The 19,655-nt window shown below is 51.5% G+C and overlaps 1 protein-coding gene across 1 annotated transcript; it reads right to left on the reverse strand.

Annotated features, from left to right (window-relative positions):
* Nucleotides 1-14,797: 14,797 nt before the first annotated feature.
* KCNA6 (potassium voltage-gated channel subfamily A member 6) lies at nucleotides 14,798-19,649 on the reverse strand. Its single transcript, XM_023759959.1, has one exon. It carries the CDS (start codon nucleotides 19,469-19,471, stop codon nucleotides 17,888-17,890), a length of 1,584 nt encoding a protein of 527 aa, XP_023615727.1. The 5' UTR covers nucleotides 19,472-19,649; the 3' UTR covers nucleotides 14,798-17,887.
* Nucleotides 19,650-19,655: the final 6 nt, after the last annotated feature.

The following is a 19,655-nucleotide window of genomic DNA, read 5'->3' on the forward strand; positions in this document are numbered from 1 at the left end:
CTCAATAACTGACTGTAACCTATTCTACCTTGATTCCTGCAGGAGCCTTCCGTCAGTGGCACAGCAAGGTCAGTGCGTTGAGAGAGGTCTGCCCCACACAGGCAATAAAGGGACGCATTGTCCACAGAGAATTTAAAAACGAGAATAAAACTGCCTTTTTTCACATGTTCCAGCAATTACAAACAATGTCATTGATACAGTATTCCTCCAGACTACAGTGGACCACCTCTCCCCGCTATGGCGCTGCCAGCCACTGTGCCCACGGGGTCTCCACCCTCTCCTTCCCACTCCTAGTCTCACTTCGGCCAGAAGGATCACTTCAAAATGGGATCTGAGCATGAGAAGCCCGTGGTTTAACACTCTTGCTTTCTCCCTCTGCCTTCAGAATGAATCCAACCTCTCACAGCTTCCAGCTCTTCCCAATCTGAGTCCAACCGATTTTTCAAGCCTCCCCTGCATCCTTTCTCCCTCCTCACGTGTCCAAAATTCCTGGTTCATTGAACATATCAGCTCGTTTTTGGGCTTCCATGCTTTTTTTTTTGTTCAAGCCATTCCTTCTATTCAGAATTTTCCTTTTAGTAATCTTGCCTGGAAAACCCCCCTGACTGCCTCCAACCCAGGAAGAATTCATCATTCTTCCTGCCTCACCTGGAGCCCTGCTCCATGCCCCACTATCACTTACTGCATAGTCCACCCCTTTGCTTCCATTGCCTACAGTTGACACCTGTGCTCCCCCCAACGAAGCCCCATGCAGTGCCTGGCTACTGTGATTTTCTCCAAGTCTGAGCTGAATGAAGGCTTTCCTAGGAGGTTACTTGTAGAGGTGTCCCATCTCAGCCAAGGGAATAAGTGAGCTAACACTTGAGACTTCAGAACCAACTCTGTCATAAAGGAGCCATGATAGTCATGTGGCCTTGAGCCAATCAAATGATCTCTCAGGACCTCAATGATTTCTTTCATTTATAAAAAGAGAAAGTGAAGCTGAATGGAGGAGCAGACCCCTTTCACCTCCCATGGCTGGGAGGTTTTCCACAGAGACTAGCCCAGGCTGAACCAGAACCTTCTGTCCTAAGTCAGGGCTTCTAGGAAAGAGGCTCAGAGCGCCTCAGCCTCCGCCCTCCACCACGTCAGAGGACAGGTCAACAGTGCCCGCTTGGGTGCTGGAGGCCCAGCCTCGTGGGTGACAGGGCAGTTAAGGAAGTGCCTGTGAAGGGCTCTTGGACCCTTTGAAAACCATTTTATCTGATGACAGCCAACCAGAATGCTAAAATTTCACCACGCCAGCCATTCTGGGCCATGGAAAACTACACCACTGCATCCTTTGCTTTGGGGAAAAGAGCTTCTCATTCCTATCTTCCTCTTCCCTCCTTCCAATCCTCCCACCTGGCAGAAAAGCCACACAGGGGTGGGGGGGCAGCCTTCCTAGCAGGTGTTTCTCCAGAAACTCATTGGGGGTGGGGCATCAAAAGTCATCAAGGACATTGACTGATCCTCGGCACTAACCCAGCAAATCAACTAACAAGCCAGGGTGGGCAGGCCCTGGGAGAAGGGAAGAATGCTAGCTGCAGGAATCTGCCGGGTGGTGGCTCTATCTCAGTCAGGGGGCTGCTCAATGGGTACATAAAGGGAAGTCAGGGGTACCAGTATTTGACCTCTTCCCTCCTGGTGCAGCATGCAGCTCTGCTGCCTGCATTGCCTGAGGCAAAACCCCGCCTCCTCCCGTCCCTCCTCCCAGCACCCCAGGGAGAGAATCTGCAGGATTCTGACAGGAGTGCCTGCAGTCTCTGGGAGCCTCTCCAGGACTGGTCTGTGCAAAGGACAAGGTTTGAACAAGGAGAGGAAGAGTGAAGGGAAACAGTCCTTGGTTTGAGTCAGGAGAGAGTTTGAGCCAATCGCTGGCTGCTGGTGGAGGATGGTAGAGGGTGCATGCGGTGACCTGGTTAGATTTTTCTTTGCCTAGTTAAGCTCAAATCCATTCCAGATGTCCCGGCTGGGGACGCAGCACTGCAAGGGCCTCCAGCACTCAGAGCCGCCTCCCAGGATGGACGCAGGTGGGCTTTCAGACTACTTGGGGCAGGGCGGCAGGGCAGGGGGGTGCAGGGGAGAGAAGTTTAGGTGGTGAATGAGAGAAATTATTCGGGATGGGAGGTGACAGTTGAGGATACTGAACTTGGCCCTGGGCAGTTGCTGTTGGAGATAACCCTCCTTGCTCCTGCAATGGCTGTGCTTTCTGCAGTGGACAGCCGTGAGGCGCTAGGTCTGGGGCTGCAGGTCAGACCGCTGCTGTGGGTGCCGTGCACTGTCCTGGTGCCCAGGCCTCCTGTCCTCAGGTGCCATGATCTAACTGCGAAGTGGGGTGGCATTTGGGAGAAAAACCTGACTGCGCTTTGCACAAGCGGCTCCCTGCAGTAGAAGGCATGTGGCTGAGAATGAAAAGGAAGGGCGTCCTGCACGGCAGCACTAGGAGAGGCAGCTGATGGGAGCTAAGGTGATTTCATCCTGGAAGGTCTTCAGGGGGTGGGAGATGCTCTTTTCCAAAGGGCCTGGCAGGACTGGCCTGGGCTGGCAGAGAACAGCTGCTGCTGACTGAGGGAGAAGCTGTGCAACCTTGGGCAACTCCATCAACCTCTCTGGGCCCAAGGCAAACATCATAATGTCTGCTCTACTGACCTTAGTGGATTGTTATGATGTTCAACTGTGAAAGAGATTTGTGAAATGTGAAGTGCAAGCTCTTTTATCATCATCCTTAGAATTTCTTAGACTAGTGGTCCCCAGCTCTGGCTGCACACTGAAATCGCTTGGGAGCTTTTATAAAAAATGCTACACCTGGACCCCACCCTAGATCAATTATTCAAACTGGGAGAGGAGTAAGATAAGACAGCAGAGGGGGTAGGAAGTACTTAAAAAGAAAAAATACTTTTTGGTGATTCTGATGCCCTGGGAAGGTTCAGACCTACTGCCCAGACTCCCTAAGCTTCCTGAAGATAAAGCACTTGGAGCACATCTTTAAAAAGCAGCTTCTTGGCTTTTCTCAGATCCAGTGAATCGGAATTTCCAGGAGGCCCGGCAATCTGAAAACAGCGTGGACATGTCATTCAGGGGCAAGTCCGTCAGTGCTCCCCTTCCCTGCAGGATGAGTAGTGATGCCCAGCAATGCTTTGGCAGCAGGGCAGGGCAGCAGCTCAGGGGAGGGGGTCCTCCTTAGATGGTGTGTGCAGACGTGTGCCTCCGGGATAAGGTGGCACGAGGTGGCCACATTCAATCTCACTCCTGCTCCCCTGGGGACAGGCCAATTATAAAATGACAAATTTCCCAGCCAAAGAGTCTGAGAGCCTTAAGATAAAAAAGAAACCATGATGAGTGTTCTATAAGTAACAGCACAGGTTATCAGTGTTTTATTGATTAGCCCATGGATTGTCCAGGCTTTCCTGCTTCACACTCTCTCTGCTGGCTCTGTCCCATTCATAAGATTATATAAACACACACACACACTCACTCACACACACACACACACTCACACTCACACACACACACACTCACACTCACACACACTCACACACACTCACACATACTCACACTCTCACAACCACACTCACAATCACACACACCACACACACTCACACTCACACACAATCTCACACACACACTCACACTCACACTCTCACAAACATCACAATCACACACACCACTCACACTCACACACACTCACACACACACACATTCACAATCACACTCATACACATACACACTCACACTCTCACAAGCATCACACACACCACTCACACACACACATTCAAACTCACACTCATACACACATACACACACACTCACACACACAACTCACACTCACACACAGAGACCACAACCTCGTTAAACACACAAATGGGGGGGATGAAGAGGATTAAAGGAGACAGAGAACTGATACCAGGCAAGTGTGTTACTTGGAAACATCGCGAGTGTAGAAGTGAAGAAGGCAGATATGTTAGGACCGAAAGGGGCCCTGGGGTTTATGTTCGATTTAGTTCTCTCCTCTCATAAGGGCAACATTAGCACAGCAGCTCAGAGCCAGGATTCCAGAACCAGAGGCCTGGGTTGAATCCCACCACCTCCTCACTGGCTGCGTGATTGGGGCAAGCGGCTCCTGTGAAATGGAAATACCATCGGGGCTGCAGGAAGAGTAAATGCGTTAGTGGATGCAGAGGTCCCAGCAGTGTGCCTGGCACGTGTATGCCGAGAGGTGATGGCTGCTCTCAGTTGCTGTAGCTTCTGTTATTTTATGGTAGGCGAGGAAGCTGAAGTCTAGAAAGTGATTCGTTCAATTTGTTCATACTTTTTGACTCTCATAGGAATACAACCTAAGGAAATAGTCATACATGTGAACAAGTATCTATGCTAACAATGGTCACGGCAGCATCCTTTAGTTTTAGAAGAATAAACTGAATGTCCAATAAGGGGGGTAGGTTACCAAATTATTGGTGCATCTATAGGATGGTTATGTAATAAGTAAATGCTTGAGAAAGTTAGAGACATAATACAAAGTTTCTAAAATAAAATCCAATATGATCTCTCTAGGGATGTAGATACAGAGCTAATCCAGAAGAAAAACCCAATACAATGCAAACACTGAATGTCTCTGGTTGTGAGGTCATGGGGACTTTCATTGTTTTCCCTTATACTTTTCTGAAGTGTGCTAACTCTTTAAAGTCAGAAAATAAAGTGTTTATTTCGGGCAATTGGCTCAAGGTATGGCAGTGCCTCAGCAGCCCAGAGGGCTCTCCATCCCTCCCAGGGCCTGCTGCTTCAGCAGCCTGCGCTGCCAGGAGGAAGGGACGCTGAATGGGTGAGGGGGGTGAGCGAACACCAAAAAGCACTGGGACCTGGTGCAGCCGGGCAGGACTGGGACCCAGCTCAGAGGGGATCCTGGCCTGGACCTGCAGAGCCAGATGCTTTCTATCCAGCTGAGCCTTTTCGGTCCAGGGCCACTGCGGGTCACAAAGGGGCATTAATTCAATGCCTGCCCCCTGTGTGGCCCGGGGAGGGGAGTCTCTGCTCTTTCCCAGAAATGGCAAGAGCCAACTTCTACTCTATCTGAGGATACCAACAAATTGTACCAACTTTCTTACCCTTTGTCTGTTAACAGACTCCATTGCAGTGGGCAGCCAGAGCCCCAGGGAATACTGGTTAGCACCCCTACCGGTCTGCATTCTCCTGCTGCTTGAATATAGAAATGCCTTTCCTTTCTGTGCCCAACATTTTTCCAATCATGAGGCCAAGGTGCTGACACAGCCGAAACCAAGGAATGTTTATTTTGCAACTTTAAAGTAAGAAGAGATCTGGAATCACTTAATAACTAAGATGGACCTCATCAAAGAAAAATAGGCAGGCAGGAGGGAGGGAAAGCAAGAGCAAAGCAGAGCAAAGCAATGTATCATACTTGGTATTACATAAAAACTTTACATCTCTTTCAAAATGGCGCTATAAACTGCTCAGTATATTTTTAAGTGTTAAGTTCTGATCTTTGTCTAAAAAATAAGAGGCTGGAGAAGATGAGCTCTGAAATTCAGTGATTCTGTGTAAAGTTGGAATTTTAGTAACTTCAACTTCCTTTTTAAAAGATCATTCTGGCTCTGGCCAGTGTGGCTCAGCGGATAGAGTATCAGCTCACAGACCGAAGGGTTACGGATTCAATTCCTGGTCAAGGGCATATACCTGGGTTGTAAGTTCAATGCCCGGCCCCAGTAGGATACGTGCAAGAACCAACCAATCTATGTGTCTCTCTCATATCGATATTTCTCTCTCTCTCTTCCTCCATTCCTTCCTTCCAGTCTCTCTAAAATCAAAGGAAAAAAAATATCCTCATGTAAGGATTAACAACAACAAAAAGATCATTCTGGCGGCAAAAGCCAAGTAATCAAGTATGCCAAGTCATCAAGGGACCCAGCTGTACACTTAATGAATAAGCTGAGCATCCATAGACTTATTTGAGCAGAAATTCAAAAGTTGTCTGACCCAACCATCTCACTTTACAGATGAAGACAATGAGCCAGAGAATAACACTGAAGTTCACCTTGCTGCGTGCCCGGCAGGCAACTTGCTCAGGGTCATACAGCAGGTGAGCGATGGACCCAGAATTAGATGCTATTCCCACTTTCCCCATAGTCCACCTGCTCTAACTTTTAGTGGATTTAATGATGAAAGAAGCAACCATATATCAGAAACTCCTCCTCAGCCCAAGATGTCCATAAAAGGATCAGGTACTAAGGCAACAGCAGGTCAAGAATAGCTACATCCTCTCTCCTTTCATCTCTGAGCACAGTAGGGAAGCCCTGGAAGAAAGAACTGAGTCCTGGGCCAGCTGGTGGAGGAGCAGACAAGAGCATCAGACCTTCCTGCGGGGAGCAGACAACCCACAGATGCAGAGCTGGTGGCTGGCGGCCACCCGTTCGCCCGGAAAGCCACATATCCCACCTGTGAATCCCGCTCCTTGCCCTCTCCCCTCCCCGCGGGCAGGATCAGAGTGACATCTCATTGTATGGCATCACACAAGTAGGAGGTCATCCTCAATAGGAAATACCCGAACACCAAAGTTTGCCTGTTTCTCATGTTAATCACTTTAGGTGGAAATCCTTATTTACATCACACACCTTCCTGCCTTCTGCATCGGGCAGAGAGCACAACTGAGCACGTGCCGGTTCCCATGAGGCCCCTGCTCTCCAGGCCATCGCGTAAGTCTGTCCCTGGGGAGCTGTGACTGTGCCTCCGCAGGCTGCCAGCCCTCACTCTGCTCTCACTGTCTGTCTCTAACAGCCACACCTGCCTCCACCCATTTAACAGTCCACTGTGACTCCGTGAAATGGCATCACCCAGGAAGGCCTTCGCGAGCAGGCTTTTGCACGGGGTGCAAGAGTCACCAGATGAGGCAGGCCGGGTGCAGCTGCCCTAAACATGGTGCCCTTCCGTCTGATTTTCTAACCTGTAGTAGAAATGCGCACAGAAGGAAGTGTTTCCCACCGACAGGAAAACAACTGTGGACTCATGAAATGACAGATGGCCCAGCCTCAGTGGGCGCGGGGCTAAAGACAGCCCACACCCCATTGAAGGGGCAGCTGCGCTCAGCTCCTGCTGGCTGGTGTTGCAAAGTCAAAATGCAAGAACAATGAGGCCAGACCTATAGCTTTTCAAGAAAAAATAAAAATCCGGCACTGCATGTGAAATATTCCAACATTTATTGTATGTTTTCCCGGCTTTAGTGAAACGTAATTGTCATACTCAGTATTTATAACGTCGTGTCACATTGGGCCGGGAGTCAGTGACCCCAGCCCTGGTGTCAGGAGCAGCCGGCACAGTGTTAGGCTACACGCTCTGTGGCTGCTGCTTGGAATTCTGCAGGCATGTAAAAGTATGAATCAGAGGTTGCAGATGCAGATAAAATAAAACAAAACAAAAAAAGAAGCACACTTCCAGATGGGAGAGGGTGACCACCAGGAGCGGAGTCTGGCCGGGTGTGAGTGAGGGCCTGGCTCCCCATGCGCACGTGCTGAGCGCAGAGAGCAGTCCTGTGGGGCACACACGCTGTGTGTCCAGCACGCCAGACTTTTCTCCTCCCAGCCGTGCCAGCTGCCTCCACAGCGCTGGGGAGCGCCTGTCTGATTTATGGCTCAGCTACCATGGCTTCTGGAAACCTGGCTCTCCCTGTGATTTATAACAGATCTGTAACACAACAGTGACTTCTCTTTTTCTACCAGGACAACAAAGGGCAGGGAAGAGCCTCGAAGCTGATTCTGTTCCCCGGGCATCAGAAGCCGGCACTCGTGGGTAAGATGCTAACTTTCCGCATTCCTTCCTTCCTCTCTAAAACAGAGAAGTCTGAGTAACCTCTGCATTCCCGGTTTCCAACCTATGACAATGTCCTGCAGCCCCGCCAGGACACTTAGCAGAAAGAGTAAAGGCCTGAAAGGTTAGAGCCCCTCACTCAGTGAGGTTGGGAGCTGAGGGCATGCCGCCCAGGCCAGAGCCCGGGCCCAGCCTCTCTTTGCACAGGGCAGGTACCTTTGGTACTTTCCCAGTGGTTGGCAAACTGCGGCTCGCGAGCCACATGCGGCTCTTTGGCCCCTTGAGTGTGGCTCTTCCACAAAATGCCGACTTCTGCGCATGGGCCACAAAGTTTCAATCGCACTGTACGTGCGTGCCTGCACGTGGTATTTTGTGGAAGAGCCACACTCAAGGGGCCAAAGAGCTGCATGTGGCTCGCGAGCCACAGTTTGCCGACCACTGGTCTAGACTGAGGGACAGTTATTAATCCTTCCTCCAACATCCAGCAGCTGGTTATCTGATTAAGGATTCCTCTAGCCAGGCCTGCTGCCTCTGTGCTCAGGAAAGTCAGGGAGGAGAGATGAAATATAAAAGCACTAAATACCATTTCCTGTGGACAGCGCAGGTAAGGAGTTTGATTGGGAAGGAAATGAATAAAGTTGGCTTAAAAAAAATGGTTAAATAATCCCTAGGTTTCTGTTTTCTATGAAAAAATATACTGAAGTCAGAGTCAGAAAACAGCGTCCTAGACTCAGCCTTGCCCCGTCGCCTGTGTGAGGGGAGGCTAGCATCCGACTTACAGGCCTCAGATTCTGCTTCCATGAGGGAGGCATTTACGGCCCCTTCCAGCTCCCACACTCTGTCCCTCTGTGGCCGCAGCACTGTCATTCCCGATGCTCTGGTGCTCCTGGAAAGGGGCAACTGACTCTCTCATTCTACTTTGGTTGAAAACTGTTAAAAAGTATCTTCTATAAATATAAAAGCCTAAGCAACCATTAAGACCAAATGACCAGAACGACCAGTTGACCAGTTGCTATGACGCACACTGATCACCAGGGAGCAGACGCTCAATGCAGGAGCTGCCCCCTGGTGGTCAGTGCACTCCTACAGCCAACCTCCCATAGCCCCTCCCCTCGGCCAGCCAGCCCCCATGGGCCCCTGGTGCTAAACCATTCATAGAGACCTGCTTCAGGGTCGGGGTTTTGTACATAGCAGAGCAGCTCCCTCACAGATCTATTGAAAGTCAGCCCTCAACACAAGGGTTTGTCTCGCTCCCATCCTCTCCCTTCCCCCAGGGCTGCCTGCCTGCCATGGTAGCAGCTCAGCGGTGAGGGAAGGAGGACGGGGGGAGGCAGGGAACCACGCAGTGGTGGGGTGCCAATGATGGCAATGGCGTCTGATGTCTGTTCCTTCCGTGCCTGGCCCAACAACAGTCAACTCCTCTCCCAACCCCACTGGGGCCTTTGGGCCTAGGCTGGGACAGGAAACCAGGGGTGGGTGGCAGCGAATGCGGCCTCTTTCCCGGGGGGCCAAGGGTCAGCTCCCTCCTTGGGGTGGGGCCAACCTCCCATTGTCCGTGCCCCCCCCAACCCGGAACCCCCACCCCCCTGCACGAATTTGTGCTCTGGGCCTCTAGTTACCAGTATATCATTCTATCCTTACAAGATATATTCAGACTGCATTTCTACATATCACATCACGTGGTAAGTGCAATTATTTAAAGAGATGCTGCTGTGAATCCTTAGGCAAAGAGCCTTCTGGTAAAACAGCTAGCTATCTTGAGTTGATTTTTTATGTCATGTTTGGTTTCAGTGTGTGTTTGAGAGAACAAAGCTGAAGTCGCAGGGACCCTGCTTTTCTCTGAGAGTGCAGGTGGCCCAGCCCCACCCCAGTGGCTATTCAGAGTCTGGAGCGCCCCCCGCCCCCCACCCAGCTGCCTGGCAGAGGGAAGAGCCTACTCAGCAGAGAGTTTATTTCCTGCTAAACCCTCTCCCTTGCAGCCTCGTGTAAGCCTCACGACCTCACAGAAAGCAAATGGAATTAGCTTTCTTATTTTGCAGATGACAAAACTGAAGCTTGGAAAGGTTAAATAAGGTGCAGCTACTAAGCAGTGATTCAGACCAGACTCCTAAGGCAAGCCAGCCAAGAGGCTCTGAGCTGAAATGGGAGGCAGTCCCTCCTGCTCCGCCCTCCTGGGCTGGTCCTCGTGGGAAGCTGTGGGGACGAGGTGAGCAACAGCAGAGCCTTCTGGCCTGGTGGGACCCCCGATGAGGCTAAGGAAGCTCTCTAGTCACAGTGGAATCAAAGGGACACAGAGGAGTAGGGGGAGCCGGCTTCTCCTGACCCCGGAGTCTCCTGTCTCCTCCACCTGAAAGGAGGAAAGGGAACCTGGGACACACCTGAGGCATGTCCCAGGGTGTCCCCACCTGCAGTGAGGGGGGAGGGTGCAGTGGGTGTGAAGGTGACCGGGGAACAGATGGGGGTGTGCCTAGGGGGGTGCCCAGGATGAGAACCAGGGCAGGTTTGGAAAGCCACTGGAACAGTGTATGAAAAGTCTGAGCCAGGGTCTGGCTTGCGGATTCTGTCCCCAGGGCTAACTGTGAGGCCCTGCATTTGTCCCCAGGAGGAAGGTGCAAGAAAATGGGTGAGGAAGACTCTGGTGGAGTGCCAACCCCTGGGAATGCTAAGTTTTGAGGTGAGGGGAGCTTGAGGGTAGTGAGGAGAGTCATGGAAAGATGTAGAGACAGCTACGGGCTCTCAGAGCCCACAGGGGAAAAAGCAGAGCACACACACTGGTTCTCCGTTGGAGAGAAATTGGCATGTAAATAAAAGCTCATATATACTTCCAGGAACCACAGGTCCATTACGCCTGCTTGCTTGCTGCCAACCAGACCCTCACTGCATTCTGTTCTATTATATCTCTCCTGAGGACGATGGACCACACATGAGCTACTGCCCTTGATGGTGCCCTCTAAGCCTCAACTGCCCCACCTGCTGAAGAGGAAAACACTGCCTCACCCACCCATCCACCTCTCCTGGTTGTTGTAAGATAACAATGATAATAACAGCCAACCTTCGTATAGTGCTTACACATTATTCCATATTACACTATGTACCTAGTGTTACATATTACATAAACATTATACATATACTAACTCACTTAATCCTCAAAACTGCTCTGTGAAATTGGTACTCTTACAACCCCCGACCTGACAGAGAAGGAAACCAGTAATATTTCAGAACTTGTTCAATGTCAGCCAGGGGGGTGAGTGGCAGAGGTGGGATGTGAACCCCAAAATCTGGCCCGAGTCCATGCTCCCAGCCTCTTTGCTGTATGACATGCTGTGCATTTTATTTTTTTTAAATATATTTTATTGATATTTTACAGAGCGGAAGGGAGAGGGATAGAGAGTTAGAAACATCGATGAGAGAGAAACATCAACCAGCTGCCTCCTGCACACCTCCTACTGGGGATGTGCCCGCAACCAAGGTACATGCCCTTGACCGGAATCGAACCTGGGACCTTTCAGTCCGCAGGCCGATGCTCTATCCACTGAGCCAAACCGGTTTGGCATGCTGTGCATTTTAAATGAACGGTGCATGGTCATTCCTGTTAGAACTACTCCCATTAGGGAGGGAAGCAAAGGGAGAGGACTGCACCTCCAGTCTTAGAACTGGCCCAGCTCCCCGGGGCCGGGCTTCCCAGGGAGGGGGAGGAATGGCAGGTCTCTGGCCCTCCCAGTGCAGGGCTGTCTTCCTATGCTCCTTTTCGAAGCAAAGTGTCTCTGCTGCCAAGAGCGGGTTTGTCCGTCTCTTGGAGACAGCGGTTGTCAAGCCCAAAACAGCAAGCATGTCAAAAATAGCAGCGCCAGCAGACTGCGTGGCTGCAATTTCCTTTTGAAATGTCGGCTTCGCTCTCGCCAAAAGAGCTGGGGTCTGTCTATGCTCCCTGCAGCCGGCAGTGGAGGCTGCTGAAGGTTCCAAGACGTTTGCTAGGGGCCCGTGGAGAGTGTCTGCTGGGGAAACCCTCTACACAGTAACCATGATGAGCTTGGAGTTGTGTTTAAAAGTGTTGTTGTTGTTATAAACCCCACCAAGGGTAGCCCCAGATAGGTGAAGTGGTAGCCACGGTGAGACCAGTATTGATGGTACTGGCTATAGTGAAGGCCCCTTTTCTCTCTGTTCTGGAAAGAAGGGAGTCACTGTTCGGTTTGGATCAGTCACCGCTAGGTTTAAACCACTCCCCTCAGGGTCCCAAGGAGATGAGGATCAAGAGGGATGGAGAGGCAGGGTGGACGCCTTTCTCTGGGAGTTCAGAGCTAAGGGGCCTGACACTCCCCAACCCCACAGAGTCCTTGAGTCCAGAATGGGGAGTGGTTCATGGTGAGGCAGGGCAATTTCCTCCCCTAAGAGATCTTGACAAGCTAGAGTGAGACCACACTTTGCTTCCTGGGGCAACAACACGCAGTCAAAACCAATCAGAGCCGGACACCAGTTCCAGCCAGACTGTCCCGGGAGGACAAAATTCTCTACTTGGCATTTACATGCAGGTGCCGGTGACAGAAATACTGCCAAGAGCCAGGGCTCAGCCAGTGGAAGGAGGAAAGATAAGCAGCAGGACTAGAAGGTGTCATGTGAGGAAAAGCACCAAGGGGAGGAAAGCAGGGATTCGTGAGCGAAAGGCAAGTAAGAGCCAGAGAGAACTGTCTGCGGGAAGGCAGCTACCCCACTTCTGTGTGCAGGCAGCACCCCACTGTGGGACCCCACCCGGGGGGCTGTGGAAGGGAATGAGTGCCCCAGGGAAAGGGAGGAGGCCGGGGAGTACAGTCCTGACTCCTGTGCAATTTCTTCAGGAAGTCTGTGTTCACAGGTGCAGAGATTAGGCGGGGTTTTGGTTTGTTTGTGGAGGTTTTGTTGTTTTTATTTTTGTTTTGCCAGCACAGTATAAATCCCTTGGGCAAATTCACTGCCTTAGTCCCATGTAATAAATAATGTGCAACATACTTATTGTAGTTTAATGATGCTAATTATGCTCTGCATCTACCAAAAGCAGTTTGACCTATCTTTAGAGCAAAAACAAACAAACACATATGCAAATCCCACCATGGTTTGATTGTATTAAAAAAAAAAATCAGTCTTTGGCACTGTACGTGAGGAGCAAGGAGCAACTTTTTGGAAGGATCTAAAGTGTCCCCCTGCGGCAGAAGAGAAAAACTGTTATTCCATCCTGGGTACTCAGTCTGGTCCATCTTTAAAAATGCTGCACTTCTAGATTTAGGAATCCAAGCCATTCCCCCAGCCATGCTGTGACTCTCCCCAGGTATTAGTTTTGTCACTTTTTTTTCCCACAATCAATGATTTTTTTTAATTTATAGAGTTGTACAACTCTTGCCACAATCCTGATTTAAAAAAAACTCCAGTCGCCCTAGATCAGCGGGTTCTCAACCTGTGGGTCGAGACCCCTTTGGCGGTCGAACGACCCTTTCACATGGGTCGCCTAAGACCATCCTGCATATCAGATATTTACATTACGATTCATAACAGTAGCAACATTACAGTTATGAAGTAGCAATGAAAATAATTCTATGGTTGGGTCACAACATGAGGAACTGTATTTAAAGGGCCAGAAGGTTGAGAACCACTGCCCTAGATGGTTTGGCTCAGTGGGTAGAACGTCAGCCTCTGGACTGAAGGGTCCCAGGTTCCATTCTGGTCAAGGGCACATGGCCAAGTTGCGGGCTCCATCCCCAGTAGGGGGCATGCAGGAGGCAGTCTATTAATGATTCTCATCATTGAGGTTTCTATCTCTCTCTCCCTCTCCCTTCCTCTCTGAATTCAATAAAAATATATTTTTTAAAAATAGAAAACCTCCAATCCCACCCCCAAAGTCCCCCCATGTCCCACTGCAGGTGGGACTTACCCTATGCTCTCTGACCTCCAGCAAGGAGAGTGCACAGCTCTCTCACAGACTGGTTGGGGAATCTTAATTCAGCTGGTCAAGGAGAGGCCCCTGCACCTCGCACCACTGGGATTCATGTCCTAGCTTCTGTCCTGCCTTCAGTGCACAAGAAACTGCTGGGTACTGTAAGAACCTTCCAGTGAACTAAGGCAGTTAGAGGGTCACCCCTGAGTTAAGGCTCTTTCTAGGCTAATTCCCATCTTACACCTTCCTAAGTCATCTTTTCTCTGTGTATTTTACTATTTCTACTGTTCCTTTGTCTTAAACATCCCTGTAAGCTTCTCAAGGTTGAGGGACCCTAAGGTGAATATATTTAGTACAATATGGCAGAGTATTTTATCAGACACTTATAAGATCCTCTCTCTTTCTCTCTGTCTCTCTGTCTTTGTCTCTCTCTCTCTCTCTTCCTTGCAGGTTGAGGAAATCCTGGGAGACACCTTTCTGACCCCACCGCAATCTCATCTTGCTTCATAAGTTCAGGACTGCCCTCCACAGAGGTGAGCAGGGTAGGAAAAGGTGGTTTACTGAGATGCCAGGGAAAAGGTCTCCTCCAGCTGGAAAACAACAGTCTCAGCAAACACAGCTAGTCCTAGAGTCCAAAGTGTGAGCTCCACAGAAACCCCAAAGGGACTCCCAGCCACCAAAACGGTGAAGAGGGGGAGAAAGATAGACAAGATACACGCAGCGGGAAGAAGAGATTAAAACAACACAGGGGAAATGTGAGAAGAAAAAAACGCAGAGCGAGAATGAAAGGAAGGGAAAATGCAGAGAAAAGGAGATGATTGGGAAGGGCAGGGCACAGCAGCAGCAGGGAAAGAGAAACAGAGAAGAAGAAACAAAAGCAGGTGGAATAAAATACATACACAGACTGAGAGCAAGGTGCTGCTGACGCTGTGGAAATCCAAACCCTGATTTTGCCCAAATGCATTCCCTCGCACCCTCTCTCTGCCCCTCCCCACCCTGATTCTAATTTGGCCTGAGGGACTGAGCCCATGCAACATTCCCCAACAGTAGAACCTACCTCAGATGCACAGACGGCCAGCTGCACCTTCCTCACATCCTGGGGTGGTCAGGCGGGAGGACTAGCCTGCGTCTCTGTGGAGCCTAACAGGTCCAGGACAGCCTCCGGGAGCTTCTGCGGCCGAGTCCTGGCCTGTGCCGGCAGCTGTGAGAGCGCAGCCCAGCTGTCACAGCAACATGGGGTGCTGTTCTCTTGGTGCTCAGAGCACAAATCCACACAGAGGCCCAGTCAGACAGGGATCACTTGGCAAAATCCTCCACAGAAACTAGGGCAAGTCACAGCCTCTCGGTTTTTCTTCGACATCTTAAGAAGAGCCACCTATGAAGTTCCTCCCAGGAGCTAGACTGTTCCCTGGTGGGGAAGGAATGTCGCTTCCCTCCATCGCTCAGAGCTGGGAGGAGCCTCTCTCCTAGGAGATGGAGACTTCCTGGTGCTAGGATGGACTGAAACCACTAGGACTTCTCAAGGCCCAGGTGGCTGCCTGAGGATCAAGTCCCCTGCAACGCTCCCCTTGTCATTTGAAACAGATCATATTGACATTGGTTTAACTGGCAGTTACTTAGGATTCAAGTTTCTTTGAAGAATCGGAGGTGAAATGAGGCAGCTTCCATGTCTGGGCGGGGAAACCGGGAAGAAAGGTCCAGGCGGAAGTTGTAGGGACCTACTTTTTCAAAGGTCACACATCCCTGTCCTGGCGCTCCCAGTCCCTGGCCCAGTGTGGGGGAGGTGCTCCCACTTCAGAAGCTGGGGATAGGTAGTCTCCCGGTCTCCCTTGCTGCCCAAATCAGAAAATAGAGAGAACGGTCTGGAAGGTTGCTACGGCAACCAGAGTCCCTGGAGAGCCCAGTGCTCCACAAACCCTTTACTTCCGGCCATGCTTGGACTTGGAGAAGAAATTTACCAGGAATGGTGATGAAGGTGATCACATACACACATGTGGAGATACACGCCTGCATGGTCCAACATTTGCCCTCAGCTGGGCCCTTCTCCTTTCCCCAAATACCCAAGAGAAACTGAAGAGATTTGGAAAAGTAGCACTTCATGGCCTCAGAACAGGTTTCTGAATCATGAACTCCTCTATCTCCCACTGTATTTCAGGTTCGGAGAAGCTGAGCTCCAATCAAAGTGGCCTCCAGTCCTAAGGATCACAGTGAACCTGCCTAAAGAGCACCCTCCTTTCAATGAAGGGTAAGAAGAAAGACTGCAGCCCAGCTCAAGAGGCTAAGAAGGGATTTAAGGAGCTCATGGTCCAGAATGGCCTATTCTTGGGCTTTGGATCCAAGGCAGGAACTCTGGGGAGAGGCCTGGCCTACGGGAGGTGGGAGACAGGGTAATGAACTAAAAGTCAAGTCCATTACTAAAATTCACACATTTGCATAGAATCACCCCCAGCTTCCCAGATGAGTTCATTGAACGTTCCCCATGAGGTAGGGAGGGGAAGACATTAATGTTCCCATGTAATGGGTGGGGAAACTGAGGCATTAAGAGGATGGTGCCAGTTACCCTGTAAAGCTGTGGCAAAATCCAGACTGAGATCTGGCACTCACAGAGCCGTAGTATCTCAAGAAAACCCTCAAAAGGCCACCCCTCCTAAGTTGCTCTTCAAGAAAATAATTTAGAAAAAAAAATCTTATCCAAGAGTCTTAAAGCATAGATATAAAATTAAAAATATGTTAACAGTCCTTTTGGTTTCTGAACTGTACCCAAAAGAGCTCAGAACAGTACATCACAGTTTATCAAGGCAACAAACAAATGACGGTGTTACCAGGAGGGGAGTGAGGGGAAGTGGGCGGTGTGATGGAAGGCAGGGATTTCATGATGGAAGGAGATGGCTTAGTCCAGGTGGTGGTGACACCACCAGGTTACCTTACCGGTTAGAGCAAGTCGGCTGCGGCTCGGAGGGGCAGAGCAGGCGAGTGTTTGCTTGACTCAGCCAAAAACCTCTAGTAGTGTGGTTGTCAGCAAAGACATAAAGCTTCCTCCTTACTCTAAACCAGCTATTCCATTCCCAACAAGATGGGAAGACACCCACACTAGCATCCAATGTGTGCTTTACCTGTCTGCAGGTCTAAGCTGGAGTTTGTTTTAGAAAGCCTTCAACTGTTCTAAACCAAATTCCCCAGAAGAAGGGTGGAGGGCTAGCGAGGTTGGGGTAAGCGGGGGAGAGAAACTTGCCATCTGTAACAAGAGTCCACTGCCCCTCTGAGATGACAACATCTGTTTAAGTGCCACCTCTCTTCAGATGACATGGACATGCCAGCTGCCTGACTCTATTCGGCCATTTCTCCCGGCTCTGTGGTTGCCTTTCGCTAGTCCCTCTGCACAGGAAGGCACGTGCACACAGAGCATTTGGCTCTGAGAAAGAACCTTCCTGGAAGCGAGAGAGAGTCAGGGGCTCAGAGTCGGGGGCACTGAATGTAGACCAAAGCCTGGTGTCTACTGTGCCAGAACACACCTGGCAGAAAACATCGGCCCCTTTGGTCCGGGACTCACACTGACGTCCTCCAAATGGCCAAGTTTAATTGCAGTTTCTCTAATTCCACTTGAGGCTGTGCATCTAACGGGTCTTCTGCAGGATGACCAGCAGGTGTTACAGGGCCCTGGAATAAAACAGCAAGATGAGTCCTGTCTCTGTCCTCCAGCTTCTGCCAGTTACTGCCTGGCCAGAAGTTAAGACAGGTGCATGCCCCAAAGCAAAGGGCACTGAGGCGAGAAACGAGACCCAGGAATAACCTGGTTTCCATCCTATTGGCATCTCTGTACCTAAAGCTGTTAGAAGTCTCAGACATGAAAAAACCAGAATCTTGAAGGAAAGTCAGACAGAAATCTCATCCACATAACAGAAGATGGCATGAATGGGTGGCACCATTAGAATTTTAAAAATATCACTTAGATGGCTAAAACTTGAATGCTGCAGGGGCCCAAGTAACAAGGTTGACAGTCCAGGTGTTTAGTCCTGGATGCCATGCACTAGGGTAAGGGAAGGAGTCAGGGAGCCAACCGGAGCTCAGGTGAGAGTCATGGAAAACGAGAAGGCAGCCTAAGAAATTATTTGCTCAGTGTCACCCTTCTCGTGTAGAACCTGCCTGCATCAGTCAAACCTCAGTGAGCATCCTTTTCTCTGCATACATCCGATGTGGAGTGGGAAGGTAGCTGGGTCTCCGCTCCCGGGCGGCCTCAGAGAATTCAGGCTTGCCAAGTCCACCGTCGGCCACCTTCAAGTCCGGTGCAGGCTGCCCACACGTGACGTGGGTGTACTGGCCTTGCTCCTCCTGCTCCGTCTCCCGGTGGTAGAAGTAGTTGAAGTTGGAGACAATGACCGGCACTGGTAGGGCGATGGTGAGGACCCCAGCGATGGCACAGAGTGAGCCCACGATCTTGCCTCCAACGGTCATGGGGTACATGTCCCCATAACCTACTGTGGTCATTGTAACCACTGCCCACCAGAAGGCATCTGGGATGCTGGGAAAGAGCGAATCATCATCATCAGCCTCTGCGAAGTAGACGGCGCTGGAGAAGAGGATGACTCCGATGAAGAGGAAGAAGATGAGCAGGCCCAGCTCCCGCATGGAGGCCTGCAGGGTCTTGCCCAGGATCTGCAGCCCCTTGGAGTGGCGGGAGAGTTTGAAGATGCGGAACACCCGCACCAGACGGATCACTCGGAGGATGGCCAGGGACATGGCCTGCTGCCCGTTCTGGCCACCCCCTCCGTTGGCTGACTGCTGCTCCTGTTGCTGCACCAGCTCCGTGCCCAAGGTGATGAAGTAGGGGAAGATGGCCACCAAGTCGATGATGTTCATGATGTTGCGGAAGAAGGCTGGCTTGCTGGGGCAGGCGGAGAAACGCACCAGGAGCTCAAACGTGAACCAAACGATGCACAGGGTCTCCACCAGGAAGAAGGGGTCGGTGAAGAAGGAGCCCCCCAGAGTACTTAGTGAGGAGGGGCCCACTCCCCCAGGGGTGATGCCAGGATGAAAGGTATAGGCATCGTCTTCCTCCTCTTCTTCCTCCTGACTCCCCCTGGAAATTGAGGAGACTCTGCTCACGCCACCACCATTGCTTCCACCTCGACCATCTGCACGGAACTGGGGCAAAGTCTCCAAGCAAAAGATGACGATGGAGATGAGGATGACCAACACCGAGACGATGGCGATGCCCCTGGCGGGCCCCGAGCTCTCCGGGTACTCGAAGAGCAGCCACACCTGGCGCTGGAAGGGCTGGGAGGGCAGAGGCTTCTCGTCCTCGCCGCCCTCGGGAAGGCAGCCCTCGTCCTCCCGGAAGGCGGCCAGGGCCTCGTCCCCCAGCTGGTAGAAGCGGATCTCCTCCAGGAAGATGTCCAGGGGCACGTTGACCGGCCTCCGCAGCCGGCCCCCCGACTGGTAGTAGTAGAGGATGGCGTCGAAGCTGGGCCGGTTGCGGTCGAAGAAGTACTCGTTCCTCAGGGGGTCGAAGAAGCGGACGCGGCGGCCAGGGTCTCCCAGCAGCGTGTCGGGAAACAGCGACAGGGTGCGCAGTTGAGTCTCGAAGCGCAGCCCGGAGATGTTGATCACCAGCCGCTCGCTGCTACAGCAGCCCTCGCCCGCGCCAGCCTCCGGGAAGTCTCCCGCATCCTGTTGCTCGCCCTCCGGCCCGCGGACCTCCCCCGGCGCCGCCAGCGTCAGGGATTTCTCCGATCTCATGTCCTCTCCGCGGTGCGCTCCCCGCCACGGCAACAGCGCCCCCGATGCCACCTCTGGAGCGGCAGCGCTACCCAGCGCCGGCGGCGCCCTCTGTCTAGGGTGGGGCCCGCGCTCCTCCGAGCTCGCGGGCTGACCTGCGGTGGGGTAAACGTGAGCCCTGAACCCCTGGTCCCTGCAAGGGTAG

Source organism: Myotis lucifugus, unplaced genomic scaffold (assembly GCF_000147115.1).
Source record: "Myotis lucifugus unplaced genomic scaffold, Myoluc2.0 scaffold_167, whole genome shotgun sequence".
Lineage (NCBI taxonomy): Eukaryota > Metazoa > Chordata > Mammalia > Chiroptera > Vespertilionidae > Myotis > Myotis lucifugus.